Raw genomic sequence first — 26,176 nt, 5'->3', positions numbered from 1 at the left:
GTAAAGCATGACCCAGCTTTAACTGGAGAGCCACTCTGAGTACATGAGAACGCTGAAGCGACGTAACACTGATAGAATAAGTCTGACGCAGCAGCACGGCGGAAAATAAATACTTCAGAGCAGAGTCCTCTTTGAAGTCTGGGGAATGATTCATAAAATATAATTAAAGCTCTGCACGCAGCAGAATGTTTCAAGATAACCTCTGTTGTCATGTTTCTGAGGAACGCCACAGGAAGGGAGCAGCTCTGGAGCTCAACCACAGATCTGTTTTGATAAGGTCAATAACAATGGGGGAAAAAACTATTCTAAATACAAATATAAACATGCAGCCAATCATATTTTCATGCAAATATAAGATGACAAATATATATACACTACCATTCAAAAGTTTGGAGTTGCTAAGATTTTTTTTTATGTTTTTGAAAGAAGTCTTACCAAAGCGGGACTGATTAGATCAAAAATACAGTAATATTGTGAAATATTATCACAATATAAAATAGCTGTTTTTATTTGAATATATATATACTGGAGTAATTACTTAAATCAGTTTAATGCATCCTTTCTGAATAAGAATTTAATAACAGTAGTTCTTATAGAATTCATAGCTAGAAACAAACAGTTCCCATATATTTTAGTCACTGATTGTCCAATGTCAAGTGTTGGTCCCAAAGCAAAATCATGTGAGGAGCACTGCTGCGGGGAACTGTCCCGTCCTCTGCTGACATACACCAGGAATAGTGAAGGCACACAGGAAGTGACTCTACACCAGCACTGGCTGGAACTGGATATATAACAGGAAAAATGTCCTTCATAATGGGAAGGTTGATTCATCCTAAACTTCACACACAGATGATAGATGGGCCGTCTCAATGATTATTTCCCCTCCCGGGAGGAATGAGCCACTCTTGGGACTAGATTAATTTAGACAGATAACAATGCAAGATCAAACACTCCACGTCTAAAAGCAACCAAAGGACACATATCACTTAAATTAGCAGTGAAAGGAGTCATCACACTGCGTCTCCGCTAGCAGTTTTTCAGGTTTACATGATTAAAAACCATGTCCTGTATATCACAAAATCACAAAAAAATAGTAAAAATTAAACTAAAAACTAAATAGCTAATTCAAAATATTAATAAATACTACAATAGTACATACAGAAAATAAAACTAAAATATCACTGGGGCAGGTGGGCTATAGTGATATAGTAACGTATATCAAAGTTTGTCTCTTTATGCAAACGTTTTTGATCCTGTAAGATATTTTAAGTAATATTTAAGTGCATATTCAAACTAATAAGCATTTTTTTGTACTTAAACACTTTTGGTATTTCATGAACTCAAAGTATTTTATATATTTCAACGCTATAAAGGTAAAGGTGCATAAATTAATTAATAAATTAGAATATCGTGGAAAAGTACATTTATTTCAGTAATTCAACTCAAATTGTGAAACTGGTGTATTAAATAAATTCAGTGCACACTGTAAAATACTTAAACTACTTCAGTCTTGTGCATTGAGTAAGGAATAATTGACGAGGGGCCATTGAATTATTCGTAAAATAATGCACACCCGAGGTGGTGATGCCGTTACACCTTAGGTGTGCATTATTCAACTAAAATTTTTCACAATTACTGAAATAAATAAACTTTTCCACAACATTCTAATTTATTGAGATGCACCTGTATACACAAATATATAGGTATATTTCACAAATGTATCTCTATAATAACAGCAGGCAGTGTGGAAACCTGAAAAACAAGTTTATTGCCAGTCATTCAGAATGTGCTCATATAAAATATAATATTAAATAATATTACACTTATTTCTGAAGGATCATGTGGCACTGAATACTGGAGTAATGACTGCTGAAAATTCAGCTTTGCATTACAGGAATAAATTATATGTTAAATTATATTCAAATAGAAACGTGATATTTTAAATTGTAAACACATTTCATGATATTATTGTTTTTAATAAATACAGCATTAGAGAGCATAAGAGACATTCAATGATTCTTTCAAAAACATTAAAATGTTAACATTCTTAAAAACATTAAAATAAATAAATAAATCATAGGATATGCAATCATTTCAGTGATTCCAATAAGCTACATAAATCACACTATATTACAATAGTGTAATATTAAATCATTTCACAATGCAGATTCAGTTGCTGTTATGGTGGTGTTTGTGACTATTTAATGTTTTGGTAAAATACAACCAAAAGGTGCCTGTCAAATTACTTTACACAGACATTTATCACAGTTAAAAAAAAGTCAGGGTTAATGTCTATTACATATCTCCCTAATCGTTCTAGGAGTGAGCAATCTAGCCTCTGTAAACACTGAGTTGTCAAACTCCTCCGGGACGGTCCCTCCGACGGGGTCATAAGCACCTGTCTCAGCCAAGCTGGAATAGCATGGGCTCTGCTTCATCTTCTCCAATAACGTCACACAGCACTCCATCACAGTCCTGAGACTAAACTAAACCCACAGGGATCCTCTCCGCTCAGCCAGAGCATAGCAAAGCCAAACACTGCTATCACCCAGATCAAATCAGCTGAATTACATTCCAGAAAACCACAATCAACACACGAATGTCACTAATGTAACATTATCCAGACATGCACCACCGTTCAGACCCTCAACCATGCCTTTCATTCCTGTTATTCAGAAAAACAAGCATCATACCAATAAAAAGGCTTATATAATATTAAAAATTATCCTTCAATGCATCTTACCTGCCAGAATATGCTGTCGATTGTGTTTCCAAGGAAACCTTCCCGTGTTTCAGAGGACAGGAGCTTCGGTCCGAGTATCGTCATGAACTCATCAAAGTCCACCTGTCCATCACCTGAAAAACAAATTAAAGTCAGAATCCCACTCGCAAATCCCAAAAGCTATATTTAAAATTGAGGGCATCACAGTTTTTTTTTTTTACAAAATGAGATAAATGTGTCCTTTTTATTATTGCTTGGACAAACAAAGATGCTGCATACATGCAACATGAGCTTGAGTTTTAAATCTAAATAAGATTGTATAATTTCGAAATTTTGACCAAAAACAGAATGGCTTGACTTCAGTTTTGTGAAACTATACATTCAAATTATCTGCATGAGCTGAATGAGATGCAGATTCACTCTCTGCCAGCAGGTGGCACTTACAGCGTTTCCTTGGTTTCTGCTGTAAACAAAGCAGCACTGCACTTATGAACTTTAATATGGATTATACAGAGGCAAGATGAAAATAAAAAATACCATCTAAGCTTTTCTAAAGATAGTAAGTTCCCCCCTCAAACATACATAAATATAAACTCCTACCTCCTACCCCTAACTGAATCGGGATTTGTTTTGTATGTCAACCGATTTGAATCATCACGTAAATCGATTTTTAATTGGCTCGCAGTTAATCGTTACATCCCTTTTGGCCAAACTACTATACAATTATTACCTTAAGCAAGCATGAAGACAATAGGAAAACAAAGCCAAAAGAGATATTTTAGGCAATCTAGAAATCCCAGTCAGGACATGTACGTGAAAAAGAGTACACATGATCATCTTATCTGTGATATCATTGATTTAACAAGCATCAGTATTCATTATTTACAAAAACGAATGCCAAACACCTCCCTTGCCGAGCTTACGCTGTTCATTGAAACCTGATCTCACAGTAATTCGCAATGTATCATTTTTGTAAATCTAGACTCAAAACTCTGTTTAAACTCAAAACATCTGTTTAGCTGTGCATTTATTGAATGAGCACTGTGCGATGTCCGAACCGATTGCACTGTATTTTATGTAAAATCATTTTCAATTTAACTGTTTTAAATTCATTTTAAATAAGTCAATTTTTTTATAATTTCCAAAGTTATACAATTGCTTGTTTTTATTTTTGTTATTATTTTTCTTCATGATTATGTTACTTTCTTTTATGTAAAGCACTTTGATGGCTAATTCGAATGACCTCATAAAAATCAAGGTGGTAAATTTTAGGAATTTGTCCAAAATACCACCCCTAAACCACCCCTAAACCTACCCCTCACAGAAATCATCCAAAATCGTATGAGTAAGGTCATATGACTTTACTTGCCACCTCATAAATGATGTACGAATTGGCGATGAGATAGAGTTGGCCGAACAGGAAGACTCAATCATTGGTCTGAAATTAACATGTCATTAACAGAGCCACACTGGCATATTATGAAGTAATTTAACACTGAAACACACTCACTTCACCTTTAAGAGAGTAACGATAACACACATCACAGCTAAACACACTAACACATCAGCTGTTCTGAGCAATCAGTATAAAAATGAACAAACATATTGTGTTTTGCTTTCAAAAAGTGCTTGAATGAGCGTGACCTGTGCTTGGAAAACTACGTATTGGCTTCCTCAGACAGTGTAGCGCTCCTGAAGATGGGACAAACTTCATCTGAACATTGATGTGAATCATCAAGCGCTGCTACACATCGGATTACATCTGCTGGCCACATTCATCTGTTGTTTGGCAGTTCAGCTCACTGCAGGTGACTATGGCCAGAGATGATGTACAGATGTGCTGAAAGTGATGAAGATCAATTAGAGCCATTCTAATTTTTGGTTTTAATTATTTAATTTTAAATGACAGTCCATCACACTATCTAATAAACTTCATAAGCAGCCGTTTGAATAGTAAAGAAGGCCAAAAACTTCCCTTTAAAAAATTTTTGTTCTTAAAAAATATTTAATAATTAATCACATTCAAGTTGTTCCATACCATTATGAGTCTGTTTGAGCACAAAAGGAATGTTTGTATAATACCTCCTTGGAAGACTAAGCAAAAAGCCCTTTCTCAAAAAAAAAAAAAAAAAAAAATCTTAAAATCTGATGACAATTTTATTAAACAATTAATGTGGGGCCCCTAAATTAAAGTGAACAGTCTGAAATCAAAGGTAATGTCCTGTTACTGTTTTATGACCATATGCTAATGAAGCAGGAAAATATTACTGCTTTATTAATTCATTTCCACTTAAACTCCTCACACAGAAAAAGAGAGTCTTCTCTACGGATTCACTGCAAAATATGTCAGGCCCGAAAGCCTGTAGATTAGTTCTGCTGGCTTAGAAGAGATGAAACTGAATAAAAACCAGCAGTGTCTGCAAACGACAGACTTTCATATAGCTGAATCATTATGAATTTGAGTTACAATCAGATCACATCAAAACTAAAAAATGTCCAACTCAAAAAAATTAAATAAATGAAATGTGTTTTTAAAGTATTCCTAATTATAATTACAACTGAAAACATTTGGGGATTGGTAAAGTTCTTCATAAAGAAATGAATACATTTATTCAGTAAGGACTTAAATTGATCAAAACTGACAGTAAAAGACATTTACAATGTTACAGATGTTCCTATTTAAAAACAAATGCTGTTCTTTTGAACTTTCTATTCATCAAGGAAATGCTTAAATGATATCATGGTTTCCACAAAATCATGAAGCAGCGCAACTGTTGTGATAACAATAAGAAATGTTTCTTGAGCATTAAAGCGTTAGAACATGCATGCTAAATATTATCCTTGAGATACAAGGTTGGAGGATAGAAAATATCATTACTGCTGTATAAAACCAATAGGCATCAATGACAATTCCCACCAATGACAGGAATGCAAATGTGTGTGTTGGTGAGTCGAGGCACTCACCATCCATGTCCAATCTCTGCATGATGATTGCCAGCTCCACTTCACTGGGCATGTACCCTAGTGAGCGCATGGCCATGCCAAGCTCCTGCTTGGAGATGAACCCATTGCCATCCCGATCCAGGACCCTGAATGCCTCCCGGATCTCTGCCAAGACAAACAAGTGTGCGACTCAACACCGTCCCATCAGAAGACATCTCACCGGTCATCCTCCACCGAGCAATAATTGCAATAATTTTGACACCTTCTCTGCTTGGCAGCGCAACACACACTGCTGCACTGTTTCATTTCTCAAAATGCTTGTCAGATTCTTCATTTACTGTTCATTTTACTACTAGTTTAACAGTACTAAGTATCTGAATTTTAACCAGCCACAAAAACACAACTTAAGGCCAGGCTCTTTCTTTTGATACCTGCTCTACAGGGGAGGACTCTGCCTCTGGAATGCATATATATATCTCAAACAGTGGAGACGAGGAGTTGGCTCCATCATATGCATGTTTTATAAATGGTTCTTCTGTGAGGAGAAAACTTGTGGCAGCAAAGGATTGGTGTTTTAAAATAGAGCGTGAGTGTCACATCTCTGAAGAGCACAACGGTTGTGCTGCATGCTCGAGCACACAGCAGTACATTGGGTAATTTTGCCTGTGTATAAAGCCATTTGAAGTCAAGCAACCTGGGAATTAACACACAGGAAACATAAGCTTTGACAACATGCTGTACTATTCTTATCCATCTGAATCAAGACTTAAAGGGATAGTTCACCTTCAGTTGCTGGTCCCCATTGACTTGCATAGTGTTTTTTTGGTGGGTCAACGGGGAGCAGCAACTGAAGGTGAACTATCCCTTTAAGATGACACATTATCACAACATTATGCTTTTGTCAGGGTCAAATATTCAATGGCACATTTTTTAAGAGAAACAGCAATTTTAAAAACAATATATGATAATATTATATAATAATATTCTTATATTCTTTCTTTTATATATATATATATTTACCATTAACTGAAAAATGAATAAGAATTAATTTGCCTTTTCTTTTTTGACATATCCTGGACAGAGCTACTGACAAGCTACTGTTATTTTTCTATTATAATAATAATATTTTTGTAAGCCATTGATTTAAACACCAAATTAGAGTTCCTAAAACTGAATTCCCATAACTGTCCCATGATATTTCCAGTCATTTTTAGACTAATTAATTTTTTTACAGAAATGTATAGAGAATTCTGGGGAAGATTTTTTCATTTTAATTTCAGGTACCAATTCTTTACCAGGGTCAATTATTCATTTATACATTTGATGAGATAATAAGAAGTTATAAAAATAAAATGAATAAAATTCTGTTCAGAATTTTTTAAAAATGAACTAAAAATAAATATCTAACTAACTAAATTATAGCAATCCTTAAACCTTAGATTTAGATCACTATCAAGAGTAGAAAAGTCTCCAATAAGATGAAAAACAGCCGAAAATGGAAAATTTTGAAAATCTTCTCAAGAAAGATTATTATTATTATTTTTTTATGTTTTAGAGCAGAGCATGACTATAAAAAAATTTAATAAGATTTTTAGAATCGTACTTATTTAAATTCCCTAAATGTACAGGTTTTCCATGACTGGGCAAAGTAAGTACTGTAAGTAACAATAAGCTTTGTCAGGAGGACATAAAAACACATCTCTAAATATATTTATCAACCATAACATGTTTTACATATACTGTCACAATTACAGCTAAACAAATGGCTTTTATATCAACGGTTTTGCACATTTACACTGACAGTTATGTTTCAGAGCCAAAGAACATCTGTCTTAGGAAAAGGAGGCTGATAATTGTTATTCCACAAGAAACACACATGCAAGAAGATTTGCGGAGTGCGGCAAAGTGTTTGCACAGTAAAGCATTAGATTTGTTTTTGTACGTAGAGGCACACTCATGAATATATGCATAAGGAGCCTGTCGCAGATGTAAAGCCTGTTTGAAAACAACCTTCAGAAACATTTTGTCCTCTCAATTCTGGCTATTCGTCTGACAAATGCTGTTCATTTTAGAGACAAAAATGGCAGATGATGAAATAATCAGTTTTCAGATCTAATACCTGAAGACGCAGTGAGAATAAATGGCAGTATTTAACAGAAATGTCTTTCTCAAAAAGTGATCTTCACATGGCCAGAGACTTTTACAACTGCACAGTTATCTTCTGAAAGTAGATTGGCCTATTTTGAACATTTACATTCAAGGCAAATTATTATTCAGCAGTTTGTAAGCATATTGTTCCTCTTAAAGGGACAGTTCACCCAAAAATGAAAATTTCCTATTCATTTACCTCCTTCATCCATAGTGTCAAGCAAACAGTCTGGAATGATGTCCAGTTCACAAACAAATCATTCTTTTGAATAAGGTCACCATCTCGGACTGAACGGTCTGAAACAGTTCACGGCTCGAGCAGCGCAGATCTATAAGTTACTCAATCAAACGGCAAACTCATTCATCTCTCTAGTTATTCCAGCAATGCACTGAACTGAGGAAACGGCTCTGACTCAGACCCAAGATGGATGAGACGCTGATTTGCACAGGCATGAACTGAGCACTTGAATGAAGGGAGAATTATTATTTTTTTTTATAGTTTATCATTGCTTATGTAAAAAGGTGAGCTGATCAAAACAAGTTTATTCACTATTGTAACGATTTACACATCTCCATATTCATCGCATCGCACAATCAAAATCATTTTAATATTCGAAAATAAACAAAACAGCGCGTCAGCCCCTCACGGCGACTGACGCGCACAAATAAAAAGCAAACATAAAATATTTTCCAGGCCTGGTCCTCTCTCGTCCTTCACTAAAGTCGCTCCAGTTTTATATCCTTCCATCACCTACGTGGGACTCGATACTGGCGGTGGGGCGCAGGTGTAGCTCATCTCCAATCACTACACCTGGCCTCACTCCTCGTTCCCACGCCTCTCGGCCCCGCCCCACTCGTCACAACTATGTATATGCTTTAAGCATGTAAAACATCCAAGTTTCACATCATTATTGGGTGCTTTAGTAATATAATTTCTTACTGATTACGTCATTGCGTGATTATGTAAACAAAGTGGAGAATTGGTTATGAAAAACTGGTGAATCGTTTATTTGAATCAGTTCATTGAAACAAACTGTCTCAAATAACAAGTTCACAGAAAAGAATCAGGCTTCCTGAGGTGATGGATTAAAGGTAATGGTTTAAATAACATCAGTTTCTTGCACAGAACGATTATTTTGTTTTGTAAAACCTCAATATAGCATCAGAAGTCAGGTATTAATTTGTGTTGCCTGATATGATTTATTTTTTTTACTTTGAAAGTGACAGTAGCCGTTAACTTGCATTTTATAAATCGTCACGGACTCCAGAGTCCCACTGTTTCTCTTACGCAAGAGTATCTCTGTGATGAAGACGCTACAGAGTATTTGCTGAGCCCTTCTGATACGATCAATACAACATCAGCAGGACTCCAGCAGCTGCACTTCACAGTTTGGACTGTTTCAGAGCAAAACCAACAAAGGCAATGACCTGTAGCAGCTCTGTATATCTGCAGATGCCCTTTGGTGTTAATATGTCACTTAAACATTCATTTTCAGGCCTCAAGGGTTCGATGCATTTCTCTTCATCCTTTCTGCTGACAAAAGCAGTGTTAATTGATTAGCGCTTTGCCTCACATGCATCGAATCATGATGAAGAGTGTTGAAGGGGACATGCACAGCTTTTATCCTCATTTTTAGATTTATGATTTAATGCCTGATTTACATGCGAAAACCAAAACACTTCAGGGTAATGCTTAGTAATAGCCTTCATTAAAAAGTTATTAGTACAAAAAACATATAATTCTTAAGGGATTGGTAATTCATTCTCACTCAGAAATGAATATAGATGAGTACATAAATCAAAACTAGCTGACACAATGTATTATCCCTTAAACACATTTATAATAATATAATATAATATTTGTGCTGTTTTTTTGTGTGTTTTTTTTTTTTTTTGCTTAATGTCCTTCAAAAATGTTAGTCTCTCACCTTCACACTGACTTCTTTAACTAAATTGATTAGCTAAATTAATTTTGTTTTGGGTGTGCAGAAATATTTGGTTTATATCAGTAATAGGATCAATATATTTGCCATTATTCAGACATTTGACCCACAGTACAGTAGAACTGTATCTAATTTAACTGACAAAGTTTAAAAATTAATGACTAATATAATATAATATAATATATTTTTGCTGCTGCTGCTTTTTTATTTTGTACCTCATCTTTATAAAATAATACATGTATTCTATGGAATTACATTTGTTTCAATAATAATGAACAAAACTTTATAAAACTGAAGGTAACTTTTTCAGAAACTATCAAAAATATGTCATTACAAAAGAAGAAAAACACTATGAAAATGAAAAAAAAAAAAAATAAACTCAGTTGCACAAATTTAGCAGGCTCTTCAAATATGCTTCATTCTTTGTTAATGTTTTTCAAAGATTTGTTTTTGCTAATCATGGATTCTGAATTCATTGCCACAGATTTCGCTTACGTTTTGCAGTTTTTCGTTTGGTGTTAGTGATCTACTCTGATTGGATAGTGAGCTTTTGATGGACAGGTGCTCTCTGACCAGGAAGTACAGACACCACCCAGTGGCGCACATACTGGAAAACTCTCGCGGTGATTAAATCTGGTCTCTACCGTAAAAAATATTTTTCACAGACAAAGTGAAAGACATTAATTTTAAGCTCATACACAGGTTATACCCTGTAAAGAAGTGTATACAAAGATTTAAATATGACATTGATCTTGCATGCTCTTTTTATTCGAGTTCAATACGTCGTGCCCTGTGTTACTTAATATATAGAAATAATATTTGGCCTTCGATCGTCTCAGTAAGGATGAGCTCTCAGGAGACACAGAACGGCATCGTCTTCCTCCTCCTCTTGTCCTTCAAGGCAGCTTGAAGTAAGCTTGTGTTACTGAAGTAACCAAAAACATTGATACAAGTTTTTCATGTTACAGTGTGCAACAGTTTGTTGTGGGTTATTATTGTAATTCAGTAACACAAGCTAAATTCAGGCTGCCTTGAAGGACAAGAGCTCATCTTTACAGACTGAGACGATCGAAGGTCAAATATTATTTACATATTTAGTAATACAAATCACAATCACGAGAGCTGTCCAATATGTGCGCCACTGGGTGGCGTGTGTACTTCCTGGTCAGAGAGCACATGTCCATCAAAAGCTCACTATCCAATCAGAGTGATCACTGTTAAGCCCGCCCCCACGAGAGGTTTGTGTCAAAACACCAAACGAAACGAAAAACTGCGAAACGTAAGCGAAATCTGTGGCAATGAATTCATGATCCACGATTAGCGAAAACTAATCTTTGAAAAACATTAACAAAGAATGAAGTACATTTGAAGAGCCTGTTAAATTTGTGCGACTGAGTTCATTTTTTTTTCATTTTCACAGTGTTTTTCTTCTTTTGTAATGGCATATTTTTGATAGTTTCTTTAAAAAGTTACATTCAGTTTTATAAAGTTTCGTTCATTATTATTGAAACAAATGTAATTCCATAGAATACATGACACCAAATGTAATTTAAAAGTAGTACACAAAGACACAAAGAAAATTTATTCATTTCTGAATGAACTATTCCTTTGATGTAAATAATTATGAAGTGAATAACCTCCATAACATTCACTGAATAACCAATTTAAATATTAAGTCACCCTTATAAGAAAAAAGTGGTCCAAGGTTTGACTTTCAGTAAGTATACAGTCAAGTATTTGTGTTTTTGTCTGTAAGGTCGTGGCTCACCGTCTAGTTCCTCCACTGAGATGTTGGCGAGCTGTTCGCTGTTGCTGTGTTCAGAGAGTGAGCGACTCAAAAAGTTCCCCTTGTACAGCAATCCTGCCGTCACATGGTGGAACGGCATCTTCTCCCTGAGAGAGAGACAGCAGAAGAACAAGCTCAACCAACCAGACCAAAAGACACGACAATGGTTTACGCAAATCAAACATTGCTGCAAATCTACATTACACTATGATAGAGCACGCTTAAGTTGATTATATGAAAATGACCATTACTGTCTCCACGGAGGGCTCATCCAGCATCACTTTGCTCAGCAAATATCACTATACTTTCAATGTTCTGCTGCATTATTTAGTGAAAATCTTGTTGTAAAAGAATAGGGAGGCTGTTTCAGTGCATATGAGGTTTAAAACTAATGTAATAAGTATTAAAGCTGAAACTGTTCACTGGCTCTCTGAACCATTGTGTTAGTGAACATATGGGTGGAGTCTCCAGTGTCTATGAGAGCACAGTTATTTTTATTGTTTACAGGTGTTTATTATAGTGCCATTAAAATCCTGCAGACAACTGCGGTTTTCACCTTTAACAGCTGCATTTTCTCATATACGAGACAGTGGCCTACTAATATGGGTTTTATAATTGCTGATACCAATAACGAGAAACTAGGGGGAATGATGGACAATATAATGCAGATATATACAAAATAAATGTTATAAACACTGTTGTTCAAAAGTTTGGGGGTGGTAATATTTTTGTTAAGTGTGTATATGACTCACCATTGGTCACCATTGTCATACAGTAAAAACAGTAATGCTGTGAAATATTATTACGTATGTAACAATAAAATGTCATTTTTTTCCTGTGATTAAAAGCTAAATTTCCAGCAGCATTACTCTGGTCTTCAGTGTCATATGATCCATCAGAAATCATTCTAATATGCAATATCTAATATTTGGTGATCAGAAAACACTTACTTTTATCAATGCTAAATATGCTGCTTAATATTTTGGTGGAATCTGTGAAAAGAACATTTGTTTGAAATAGAAAAATATTTTGTAACATTGTAGATGTCTTTATTGTCATATTTGAGCAAATGAATGTGTCCTTGCTTAAAGTAATTAAAATATGAGAATAAAAGCTTTTATCATTAAAAAAAAGGAATCTTACTGATCCCAAATTTTTGAATGGTAGCATATAGCCAATAAGATGTGTGTGTGTGTGTGTGTGTGTGTGTGTGTGTGTGTGTGTGTGTGTGTTTTTTATGTGTTCATTATGAACTGAAAACTGGTAACACTTTGTTTTAGTGTCCTCGTTAAATGTTACATCTACTTACTACAGTAATAACAGTGAATTATGCATAATTACAAGCAACTAACCCTAAACCAAACACCAACCCTATAAAAAGTACATATTGTTAATAAATATTACTCAGTACTGCATAACTGCACTGTAACAAGGACACCATTAAATGAAGTGCAACCAAAATATCTGAATAAAAAAGCTAATAATAGATAGTATATTAATCCTACAAGAAATATAAACAAAATAATTCTGCATTCCCAAAGTAACAGTAATTTTACTAAACAGGTGTATGCAGAGTCAAGAAGTCAACACAACAATAAAATTCAAGCTCGAGTTGCTCCTTATATGAAAATCTCTCATTTCTCAGATGTCATGGTTAGCATGAGCAGAAATTCTTTATTAATTGTTCAGCACAGTTAAAGCTATGGGAATCATTTTAATACACTTGTGTCAGATAGAGATGTGCGATGGAGTTTCTCTCTGTAATTGGGCTCTGTGTTGATTAGCATGAAGTTAGAGCCTTTCGAAAACATGAGCTTTGAGAAAACGGGCTTAAGTCCACTCATAATGCACAGCACTCCATCCAGCAGGCTCATCGTTTCACAGATCAAGATGGATTCTGTGCATACAAAGTACTCCCACAATCAAACCCACTGTAGGCTTCACTGTAGTTTCTGGCTCATGGCCCATTTGACAGCCGCCAACCATGCTCTAGCTGTTATTAAAATATATACAAAAATAAATATAAATCAAGCTTTCAACAATGTCAAATTGTTTATCCTTAGATTTAAAGTGAAACTTCACTTTCACAGTACATGTTGATATGGGTTTTTCTATATCTGATGCTGATAATAAATGATATCTAGAAAGCAGGGTCAGTGGACTCTCCTTTATAACTAATAGGATTGTGGGTGGATGTTTCCTGTTTCATCATGACAATATGTTTACTGTGTATTCTTTGATTAGCAGACATCACAGTAGCTGGGTTGACCATGACAAGTGTGTTGGATGGTGTTAGTTTAGTTGCATTTTAGAGACATGTTCTTAAATCTGACTCGTAACAAAAACTTACATGCATGCAGTTTTGAGGCAGCTTTAATCGCCTTTTTGTAAACTTCATTTTCCATTAAACTTCAAATGATACAGGCTACAGTGCGCCGCTGCATTTGTGCGTTTGCTTTGAAGAGCACATGCTACGAGCATAGTAGGCTACAACGGCTGATCGGACAGGAAAACAGTTTTTTACTGACATTAGACCTGACAGCATCTCATCTGACCACAGTTCACTGTTATTCTACTGAAGCTCCTCATAACCTGTGGCTTTTACTTGGTGCTCGTTTGACTAGCGGCTAATGCTGAGGTGAAGTTGAAGTGTGCATCTAAAAAGTCTCCCATTTGATGTGGTCGTAAAGATATTCTGCGCCTAAATAAATGCAATTCTTGTCAAAAAAAAATTATAATAAGAGACCGAAACAGCAGTTGTGAGTGGGGTGGCCAAGGAACCTAAAACCCTCATGGAGAGAGTGTAGTCACCCAGCACCACACTGTCAGCAGAGAGCGAGAGAGCGAGAGAGCGAGAGAAAAGCCACTTGAAGCAGCAGTCAGCATGAAGGGGCAGGAGGTCCCAGATCACAGACGAAGCTTTGGGACGTGAGCCCACAATCAGTACATGCTGGGCTACAGCCAGGTACCAAATAAGAGTGAAACACATACAGCTTGAGTTTCTAGTAGCAGTCTGCTGAAGGACATATCCCATGATGGATGGCACAGCCTTGTAAAATATGGATGCTGACTTGGGACAAATGTGGAAACTGGGGGTTTGCTTTAATGGGGCAGTTGATTGGATGTGCAAAGCCTTTAATGGCCTGAGAGTAGCTTAAAATGTCTCTAGTTCAAGTCAAGTCATCAAATGTAGAGATGTAATTGCCTTAGATTAGAAGCATCTAACACTTGGGCTACAGCATTTAGAGTCTGTAATCAATATTAATAATAATGAAAAAAAAAATCTTTAAACAGTAGAAAGTTCAAAAGAGCAACATGTATTTTAAATAAACATAAAATAGAAAATTATTTCCTGTCCTTGCTGAATAAAACTATTAATTTCTTGCAAAAATAAATAAATAAATGAATAAATCTTACTAACACTTTAAACTGTAACATAATAAAGATGGGCATGTTTTCTATCAAAATATTTTCTTCAGTTGAGTTCTCGTTAATCTACCCTAAAGTTTAATGTCTGAAATGATTAATAAAAATAAAAGATTATAATTAGCCTTTGGTGGAATGTTTAATGCCAATGAAATAATGTCTGCAATTGTTTTCGATGTGAAAGCTCATTAATAACAAATATTTCGCTTTTCTTTCTCCATCTTTACAGGGTTCTGTCTGAAGGACTATAAAGTCTATAATATGTCAAAACTTTGCACAAGTAGAGCTGACCTAGCCAAGGAAATCATTGTCCCTGAAAGGGATAAAGCACAGATGAACTGTTTATGTTGGCAATGTTAATTAAGGTAATTATCACAGTGCCTCAGGTTCATTAGCATTCAAATCAACTTCTTGTTTTCTAATGGTCCCACTTTGTTGATGATTGATGCATACTTTGCTTTTTTAAAATAGCTCATGAAATAACTCGTAAATCATGCAACACATGCAATTAATTTTGTTAACTGGAATACACATTAAATAGTGTAAAATCTTAGTAAGCAAAATTAACTTTGCTGCCCAAAACGGTTTCCTCTTTAGTTCATATGACATTCTACATTGGCATGTAAAAACAAAAACAGCACAAGTTTGTCTATACAAAAACGTGTCTCTATGCATGTTTTTATTATATAATAAAACTCAGAATCCCTCGGGCAAATCCTGACAGTCTGAGTGTGTCCAGGGGGAAAGTGTGACTAATTTATCTGCCATCTCACTATTATGCTTTTCACACGATAAACTGCCAAGTGTCACGACAACTGCATAAAGTCAAAGGGACTGCAATTGCATTTATATACATTACATTTAGATATATTTAGACACCTAGATTTTAATTTAATAATTCATATTATATTATAATTTACTGTTCAAAAGGTTGGGGGTCAATAGAATAAAAAGAGGACAAATTCTCACTTTTATTTAGCAACACTGTGAAATTATTATTATTATTATTTTTGTAGTTATGCAAAGATTACTTGAGTATGTCTTACAAAAATACTATTTCAGTCTTTCTTTAAAAAGTAATGTGCAATTGAATGTTTTCATTTTAGTGAAATTTACTAGGTAGTTCTGAGAAGGACACATTAAACTGATTAAAAGTGACAGTCGAAACATTTATAATGTTACAAAAGATTTCTTTCCAAAAAATGCTATTTTGAACCTTCTATTCATCAAAATAATTAAATAATGTATCACAGCTCCACAAAAATATTGAGCAACTGTTTTAAACAGATAATAAGAAATGTTGAGCAGTAAATCAGCATATTAGCATGATTTCAGCTTTGAAATTATTTTCAAATAGAAAACAGTGATATTAAATTGTAATAATATTTGATAATTTTACAGTATTTTTGATCAAATAAATGTAGCCTTGGTGAGCATAAGATATATATATGTAAAAGTAATGTTGCAGTTCATTTAAATAGTCCTGTGCTGACATGAAGAATGACTGAATAAAATAAATATTCAATGTAGTCGCTAATTTAATACAAGGTCATAAAACTTGCATTTATAATGATTATACAGAATTAGATCGGAGCTTTATAGTTAAAGTAACAGTTTTATTAATAGTTTTATGTGAAGTACAGCATGTCACATTATAGGACACTGCTTGACATGTAATGATAATTATCCATTGCAAACAGAGTGTTCTGTTCAGGAGGGATAATGGAGTGTCTGGAGGCAGGATTGAATAATGTGTTCAACTGAGGGCAAAACTTTCCAATCCAACAGTGCCACATCACATTCTAAGATTCCCAGAAAATGATGAACTGCAATTAAATATGTCAAAAATACAAGCGTCAAGTGCATTTCTTAAATACAATAATTGACAAAAAATATAGATTAATTACATTAAAAAAACTGCACTCATATCACCATGTTCACAAGAGTCTAAAACACGAAATAAATAAGAAAAAGTCTGCATCCTTTAATCAAATCACAGGGCGCAGTGCTTCACAAAGTCAAAATGTCATTCCACATCATGTCAAAATAATCTAAACCTCTTACAAAGGCAACCTACAGTTCGATGGACAGACCCGAGCATAAATACCTTTTATTAAGTTATTAAAATCAATACAAAGAAAAATCAAGCCATGTGGTCACACACACATACTGTACCAAAACAGAAGAATCAAAGCAGGACATCTATCCACTCTCATTAAAGCAAAGACATGTTTAACATTAAAATCAGAGCACATACCAAAAGAAAAGCAGTTTAAAACATATCTCCTACATGTCAGCGTGTTAAAGCAGCAAGCTCCCGGGACAACAGCAGTATCCCTGTTGCTTACCCGTACGGATCATACCCTACAGGATACTCGAGCACAACAGGCTCTGTCCCAGGACTGCTCGGGATGCACAGACCCTCTCCTTCACACCCCTCTGCCCTGTGGTCCGGATCCAGATCCAGATCGGTGACCTCCATCTGACAGCACACTCCGGACTCGGAGCACAACGGCAGGCTGTCCCACAGAGCCACAGCCTGACGACGTCCCAGTGCTGATCCTCTCCCCGAGCAGCATAGAGTGTCCAGTACCCAGTGGTTAAAATTTCAGCAGCCTGGAGCAGGTAGTCACTCATTCAAGCGTTCATTCATCCCTTCAGCCTGTCAGTATCTCCCTCATGTCACACTCATCGGTGGGCTCATGATAACAGTGGCTTGGTGACATAAGTAGTCCTGCCTCTGCAGCTCCGTTGTGAGCACACACACACACACACACTGCTGACCAGCCCCCCGGACTAGACCACACTACTAGTCCTGCTCTCTCACACTGCACACGCTCTTCCAGGTTCTCTAGTCGTTCGCATGTCCATCACTTTTTTCCCTGAAGGGGGTGTCGGCTGGGCACCACCTGACTTGTAAAATGAGACTAAGGTGAATCATTTGCCCGGAAAATGCCATCTGCGTGCCAGCAATGAATTATGTATAATGTTGATTGTGTTTTGCACAGCTTTTGTGAATATGGGGTTTGGGGATTTTTTTTAAAATCAGCGACAATAAAAAAATAAAATACATTTTAAATACATTTTAAAATAAATAAAAAGACCATTAAAAGCAAAGAGCTATAGCAAGTTATTAGTATTATCCACATCATCATAGACATCCAAAAAACATAGCAGTAATAATAATAATAATAATTTTTAAATAAAATTAATTCCTTAAAAGTAAACGGGAAATTATTATTATTACTATTAAATAATAGTAATAATAATAATAAAAATATTAATAATCATACTATTAAATATATTAATAATAATAATAATAATAATAACTAATTCAAATTAAAAAGCCATTCTAAAGTTATGTAATTCATTATTAAAAATAATATCATAACCATGATTTATAATGTTTTAATTATTAAAACAATGGATGTTTAAAACAAGTAAACAGATTAAGTCACAATTCATGCACGCTGCACCTCCCGATCAGTCAGTATAAAGCCATTAAAACAACAGGTGCTAAAGTGTAGCAATGCAGGCTGCAGTTTATGATATCACGCTGCCCATCAAAGCCTTCATGTCACACACTCAAACACAAGCTCTCACCTTTAGTGATGAAGGTGGGCGATCTCTGAAAGTGATCCCTCAGATGATCCGAGCCGACGCCGCTACAGGATCCAGATTACCCCGCTGCCGAGATCTGGATCACAGTGTGTCGCCGAATTGTGAGGAAATTCTCCAGATCTCATTCACGATTATACACACTATTATTTTTAGCCATCGGGTGCGAATAGCAGTGGACAGTGGTTCTTATCCCGATTGTTATCCAAAAAAAAAAAAAAAAAAAAAAAAACCTTCCGACTTCCAGCCGAGAGCAATAAAACAGTTGGACTTTTCCACCAACTCCAATCAGCTCTAATGAGCCCCCGGATTCTTCAGGACTTCCATGATCTTAAGCGAATTCCAGCTCATAATTCCCGACCTCATTGATTCACATCGCAAAATCCTGCTCATAGATGTTCGGCTGCCACACACACACATACACACACACACACACGAGCCTCATAAAACAATCAATAAACATCGCTGTCAAAGCAGCAGCAGCCTACAGACATTGTTCTCCACGAGCTGCTGGTGGACATAAACGGTCACAAAACAAGAAATGGCAGGTTGCTATGAGAAAGAAGCAGATAGATTCCTCCCAGAGCATGAATTAACCCATTGAACACACAGACTGAGCGCTCGAGTGATCAGTCAGCTGCTCCAGTCCATCCTACAGCTCGACTGTCATTCATCCGCAGGTCAGCAGGATCAGGTGAAGGCTCTAGGGAATATACCATCATGCCACCTGACTGCTATTTATACATACAATGAAAATACTTCTACAATGACTTTCAATCAGACATAGCCCTAAATCTATCTATCTATATTTTTTACCATTCATTTTCCCATCGGTCCGCCCATCCATTCATTAGCCCATCTATCCATCCATTAAATCCCTCCCCCATCCATCCATCCATGGCCGTTGCAAGGGGGGGTGCGAGGCCCTGTGTGAAGTTGCCCTGCGTTATTTTCTCAGGCTCACGCATATTTTACTTGAATGGGGAAGAAAATAAACTATTCACTGCCATTAAAGTAAAATTACTGATTCTACACATACACTGCAAAAAAACATTGGGCAAATTGAAATATTGCGAATTGAATTTTCTAAATTCCAATTGAAAAATTTAGATGTAACCAGTCTCAAGAAAATTTTGAGTCGGAGAGGCTTGATTTTTTACAGTGTAGGAGCCTGATAAAAATGCTCATTTTAGAAGAAAATTTCAAACAGCACTTAAAGGCTTTTGCATATGAACTCTTCACATGAAGTAGAAATCAATTTACAATATTTTAAAATAATATTTTATTTTAAAATGTGCACATTCACTCTTATTTGTAGCCTATGTCTAATAGACATAAACCAAACATCTCGTCACGTGTATTTATGATTTACATGAATCATAATTGCATATTTTCAATTCAAACTGTTGAGTAGTTTGCATCACTAGATAGTCTATTACTGTCGGTCGGTGAACATTTCTGTCATAAAACAGTTTTCTAATACAGTAATACTTATTTTTCCACTAACTCTGGTTAGTAAGACCCGCCTTCTTTGATTTGATTGGCCATCTCGATCCTTTTGACATTGATGAGCACTGTTTGACCACTGAGGCAGACCAGCCTATAGATTTAACTTTTAAAACTTTTGTCATCCTAACAACAAACAGCTTTACTCATTCTTATACACAGACTCTTATACAGTCTATTAGCTATGAATATTTTAGTCTTTCAAAGGACAAAATGGGTGGAAAAATAGTAATAAATAAGACATAAACGACATAAAATGCAGGCCAGGAGCGAGGCCTTCTAGAAGCCCTGTGCAGATAGTTGATAGTTAGACAGTGACAAGTGAAAGACACTTTTATAGTATCAAAATGAAGAGAAAGGAGGTCATGACAATGCTGATTGTTGAACAACAACACACAGTCTGTTTCTGCACAGGTTCATTGTGAATGGCCACTGAATATATTTAACCATTTAAGGTCTACCTGATCTTTATCCTAAAATGACAAAACTGGAGTAGTGAAATATCTAATCATATTTATATGAATTGAACGGAGCAAACAAAAATGAAAATCACCCATTTTATGGCAAACAATGAGAAATAAAATCAAGATGAACAATACTATATGAATAAAATGTATTATTATTTGTTTTATTTAACTTTTTTTTTTTTTTCAGTTTCTGTAGCAATCTCTCTTTTTCAACTGTGCCTAGACAGAACTGTTTAGTGTGTGTGTGTGTGTGTGTGTGTGTGTGTGTGCAAGAGGAAAGCCAGCACACACCTCAACCCTGGAAACTTAATAAGTGCTGATAAGAAAAAAGAAGAGGAAATGCATAGAAAATAACACCACCACCACAAACACACAAGAAAACATTTCACTAAGCAGCAAAGCAGTCAGCACATTATGAACCTTCACAGCCCTGTGAAAACTGACAAAGGAGCGAGCCTACTCATTCATCAAAGCACACAGAGATCATGTTTACCATTGAGAATCAAAGAGCGGGCTTCATGATTCTGAGTCACAGACATGATCATATAAACGGTCAGTCTGTGATGCTTTATAATGGTCATGACTGAAAAACACTCAACCATAAACCATAAAATCTGACTACATTTAGTAAGTAAAGCATCTACAAGTAAAGATGAAATCACATTTCGCTAAAAACATTTAGTTACAATATGACTGAAATTGTGACAGATATTTTAATGATCAAATTATCAAAAATAGCAAAAATGACAGATAAATCCATCTGTCGTTGATCGGACAGAGGCAGATCTCAATGATAGTTCGCAGTCTATTATAAGGAAAGGATGGGGTTAAAGCATACATCACCAGAGAGAAATTTGTGATTTATTGACACTTTGATTAAAAATTACAGTAAAAAATATATAAAATTAAGGTAAGGTAATTAACATTACCCCCCTCCCCACCAAAAAATAAATAAATAAAAAATAAATAAATAAATAAATAAAATAAATAATAATATTATATATATATATATATATATATATATATATATGCATGGATGAAATTAATAATTTACAACATGATCAGTCATTTTGGAAAATAAACCAAACCATTTCCATTTCATATCAACTTTAAAAAAAAGTGTTAACAAAGTGCTTATATTAAAATATTAAAAACAGAATACAAAAAAGTATAATAAAATACAAAGCAATACAAAAAAGTGAATGAAACAAAATTTACAATTTAAACAATAGGAAAATAATAAAATATAGCAGATCATTCTCTTCATAAATGTTTCATTTTTTCATGTTTATTTGTCCACTGTCTATTCATTGTCTAAAAAAAGAATATAAAAAGTTCACACATATAAATAACAAAATATTTTAGTTTAATTTAATTAGTCTAAGAGTTTGTTTCTTCTGTTAAGCTCAAACTGCTGACTTGACTTCCATGTTTGTTTTGCGTACTGCATATGGCAACTTTTTAGTTATCAGTATTCTTCAAAATGTCCTTTTTTGTGCTCAGCAGAAGAAAAAAATCTCATGCAGGTTTTGAAAATTTATGATTTTCATGTGAACTATGCCTTTAATACTACACAAGCAAAGGGGTTCTTCAGAAAATTGAAAAAAATTAGCAGGCACCTTTATTTTGAAGCTCAGGAAACACAATATATGGTCATCAACACAAATGGACATGCAACAATCAATTAGCATAGAGAAATTATCCAATCCATTGATTGTTTAAAAGATTTCTAAGCCCTTCATGCTCCTTCTTCACACTGAACATCTTGAGCATGTTGTGACCCATCACATTGGGCCACATATCAAACACAATGCAACAGAAACCAATTCACTCTTTCTCATGTACACAACACACACAGTGATATAATGATGAGATAATTAAAATCCTCCTCATTTCTCGGCCTGAGTGTCCTCTTAATTCTGCCACCAGCTGATTCACACACACAGGGGCTAAAGCAGTGACTCACACGCACACTTTGTGGAGCATGCTGGGATTTTTCTCTAGACATCAGTCACTAGAGGAGCACAGGATAAGCTGACCTCAAAGTTAAACCTGAAAGGAACCTGACACCCGGCTGATATTGATGACACTTTAAAATGGACTTTCTCAAAAGTACAGCTTAAACTTTAAAGATATCGTAATCATAAACTGAGAGAATATTTTTAATACTGGATTACCTGTCATATTATGCTGCTGATTCGGGAAACTGCAACTAAAGGTAGAGTTTATTGGAGCTGAAAAATGACTCTGGTTATGAAATAAGGAATTCACAATGTTACTCCTGTCAGGCCGGTGGTGAAGATTTACTGAAGCATTAGCCGCCTCAAACATACTTGCTTTTTACCTGTCTCTGGAAATGTAACTGCAGAGTGATGAGAAGCTAACCGGTTAACCGGTTTAACGCTCTTCTCAATTTTGCTTCACAGAGTGAGTCTGTGTCAGAGTGTGTGGATATGCTTTGAAAGGAATGAAAAAGCGATTCATTTATTCTGATTAGCCTAAGCAGAGAAACCTGCTATGCTCCAGCTAGTACCCAAACCTAGCCAAAAAAGCAGTGTGCTTGTAACTTGTTTTACACAATAATAATAATAAATAAATATATATATATATATATATATATATATATATATATATATATATATATATATAATTTAAATTTGAATATTTACTCACCTGAATTGCTTTCTTTTATAGAACAAGTAAAGTTTATTTATATTGCATTTTCACAATACACATTGTGTCAAAGCAGCTTTACTGAAATATAGTTAGCATATTTCAACAATATAAACAATCATACCATTGAGATTTTCATTATAGTAAACATTGCTTTATGTGAGTATACTGTATGTATGTAGATAAAGTTGGACATATATATCCTTTATAAAGAGCTGTGTGATTGACAATCAAGAGGTTGATATTAGCTAAATAGCAAATATTGCTTTATGGTAGCATTCTGTATGCAAAGTGAAAGTGAAAGTGACATTCAGCCAAGTATGGTGACCCATACTCAGAATTTGTGCTCTGCATTTAACCCATCCGAAATGCACACACAGAGCAGTGAACACACACACACACACTGTGAGCACACACCCGGAGCAGTTGAATATATATAAAGTTGAATATACTATATATTTAACTTTATACAAACCTGATTTCAAAAAAAAGTTGGGACACTGTACAAATTGTCAATAAAAAAGAAATGCAATAATTTACAAATATCATAAACTCATATTTTTGTCACAATAGAAAATAGATAACATATCAAATGTCACATTTTTAAATGTCATGCCAAATATTGGCTCATTTTGGATTTCATGAGAGCTACACATTCCAAAAAAGTTTGGACAGGTAGCAATAAGAGGCCGGAAAAAAGTTAAATGTACATATAAGGAACAGCTGGAGGACAATTTGCATCTCATTAGGTCAATTGGCAACATGATTGGGTATAAAAAGAGCCTCTCAGAGTGGCAGTGTCTCTCAGAAGTCAAGGTGGGCAGAGGATCACCAATTCTCCCAATGCTGCGGGGAAAAATAGTGGAGCAATATCAGAAAGGAGTTTTTTCTTACAGAAAAATTGCAAAGAGTTTGAAGGTATCATCATCTACAGTGCATAATATCATCCAGAGAATATGGAACAATCTCTGTGCGTAAGGCTCAAGGCTGGAAAACCATCCTGGATGCCTGTGATCTTTGGGCCCTTAGACGGCACTGCATCACATACAGAAATGCTACTGTAATGGAAATCACAACATGGGCTCAAGAAAACATTGTCTGTGAACACAATCCAAGATGCCATTCACCGTTGCCGGCTAAAACGCTATACGTTTTTTTTTTTTATAAAAAAAAAGTCATATCTAAACATGATCGAGAAGCACAGGCGTTTTCTCTGGGCCAAGTCTCATTTAAAATGGAATGTGACAAAGTGGAAAACTGTTTGCAGACTGTTATAAAAAGAAGAGGGGATGCCACACAGTGGTAAACGTGCTGAATCCCAATTCGCATACTATCCGTCCTAAATAATATGCAAAACTAGAATCAGTACGTCCCAAATCGTAGTATGTTGAAAAGAGTATTCCAAAGATACCCGGATGGTCTACTATTTCCGGTTAGAATTCGAAGTGCAGATCAATGCACACTCTAAGTGCTAATATTGCCCACAACCTATTGCATGCGGGAGGGAGGAGCTTTGTGATGGCTTTGCGGTGATGTAAACATGGCAGCCGGGTGCAGCAGCGGAGATGCGCCCTCAGCTTTCAAGTGTAATAATTCAAATGTTATTAAAGTTTTAATAACTAAAGTTGTATTTTATTTCGTTACACACATTGCACATGAACGTCAGAACCAGCCGCCTCACAAACGACCTGCGTTTGGTTCTACGACGACACAGCCCTGCTTCTTCACTCCTCAACTTGGTAGAAGAACACATTGTAAAATGTATTGTGAAAAAAAAACGATGAGAAAAAAAGATGGGAATAGTAAATAAAATTTTAATGGACAGAATGAATGAAACGTTAACAGTTGTGGTGTGCGTAACTAGGCAACCACGTTGCATGACGTCATCGAAGTATGTCCCCGAATGTGCATACTCTTTTGCTACACACTCAAAAGTATGTACTTTTTCCTCACAAAAAAGTACATACTTTTAGGTCCTAGTATAAGTAGGCGAATTGGGACTCAGCGATGGCCTTGTCCCAACTTTGAGATGTTGATGCCATGAAATTTAAAATCAACTTATTTTTCCCTGAAAATTATACATTTTCTGTTTAAACATTTGATATGTCATCTGTGTTTTATTCTGAATAAAATATTGAAGTTTAAAACTTCCAAATCATTCCATTCCTTTATTCACAATTTGTACTGTCTCCCAAATTTTTTGGAATCGGGTTTGTACATAGAGCTGTGACATAATATACTTAAGAATACAAAATAGTAATAGTTCATGCTGCTATTTCCCATGCAATGGAAATGAATGGGGACCAAAAATCATACAGGTCTGGAAAGACAATAGGATGAGTAAATGGCACAATTTTCATTGTTGGATGAACTATTCCTTTCAATGTACAAGTACTGACCCAGTTCCTCATACGGTTCATGCACAACATTCATGAACGCAGCTGAATCCAACAATGCAAAGCTAATACCTTGCAAAATTTAAGGCAACCAGGTGGAACATGTTGCATTTTCACAGGGAAATTGTATTATTTTGAAGGACTTGTTATGGGTTTGGCAAGGAGGAACTCAAGTGCAGACAAGGATCACAACACGCAGGGTTTATTAGATACAAAAGGGGAAAACAAAACCAACGAGGGGGAAAACAACGACTAGGGTAAAGACTAAATAACTAAACAGGACTGGGCTGACAAGATAAACAAGGACTCCAAACACTAACTACAAACAAACACTCACGGTAATACAAAGACTTCTTCAAGGATACAGAAACATATAGAGACACATCTGTAGAAACAATCACATCTGTAGAAACAATCACATCTGTAGAAACAATCACATCTGTAGAAACAATCACATCTGTAGAAACAATCACATATGTAGAAACAATCACATATGTAGAAACAATCACATATGTAGAAACAATCACATATGTAGAAACAATCACATA

At 35.3% G+C, this 26,176-nt stretch overlaps 1 protein-coding gene across 2 annotated transcripts in view; it reads right to left on the bottom strand.

Moving 5' to 3' along the window:
• Positions 1-19,186, bottom strand: part of LOC128029334 (calcium-binding protein 8-like) — a 53,814-nt gene extending 34,628 nt beyond the window's left edge. Inside the window, exons 1-4 of one of the 2 annotated variants that reach the window (XM_052617080.1) lie at positions 18,572-19,186; positions 11,525-11,649; positions 5,687-5,830; positions 2,744-2,856 (exon numbers count right to left, since the gene is read on the bottom strand). In XM_052617080.1, coding sequence (XP_052473040.1) covers positions 2,744-2,856; positions 5,687-5,830; positions 11,525-11,642 — 375 coding nt within the window. In that variant the 5' untranslated portion in view covers positions 11,643-11,649; positions 18,572-19,186. Of the gene's footprint in view, positions 1-2,743; positions 2,857-5,686; positions 5,831-11,524; positions 11,650-17,316; positions 17,765-18,571 lie in introns of those variants that run through there. The other variant, XM_052617079.1, reaches the window with a different exon arrangement.
• Positions 19,187-26,176: the final 6,990 nt, after the last annotated feature.

This window comes from Carassius gibelio, chromosome A15 (genome assembly GCF_023724105.1).
Source record: "Carassius gibelio isolate Cgi1373 ecotype wild population from Czech Republic chromosome A15, carGib1.2-hapl.c, whole genome shotgun sequence".
Lineage (NCBI taxonomy): Eukaryota > Metazoa > Chordata > Actinopteri > Cypriniformes > Cyprinidae > Carassius > Carassius gibelio.
Note: the sequence above shows the minus strand (reverse complement) of the source record. Positions and strands in the feature narration are given on the sequence as shown.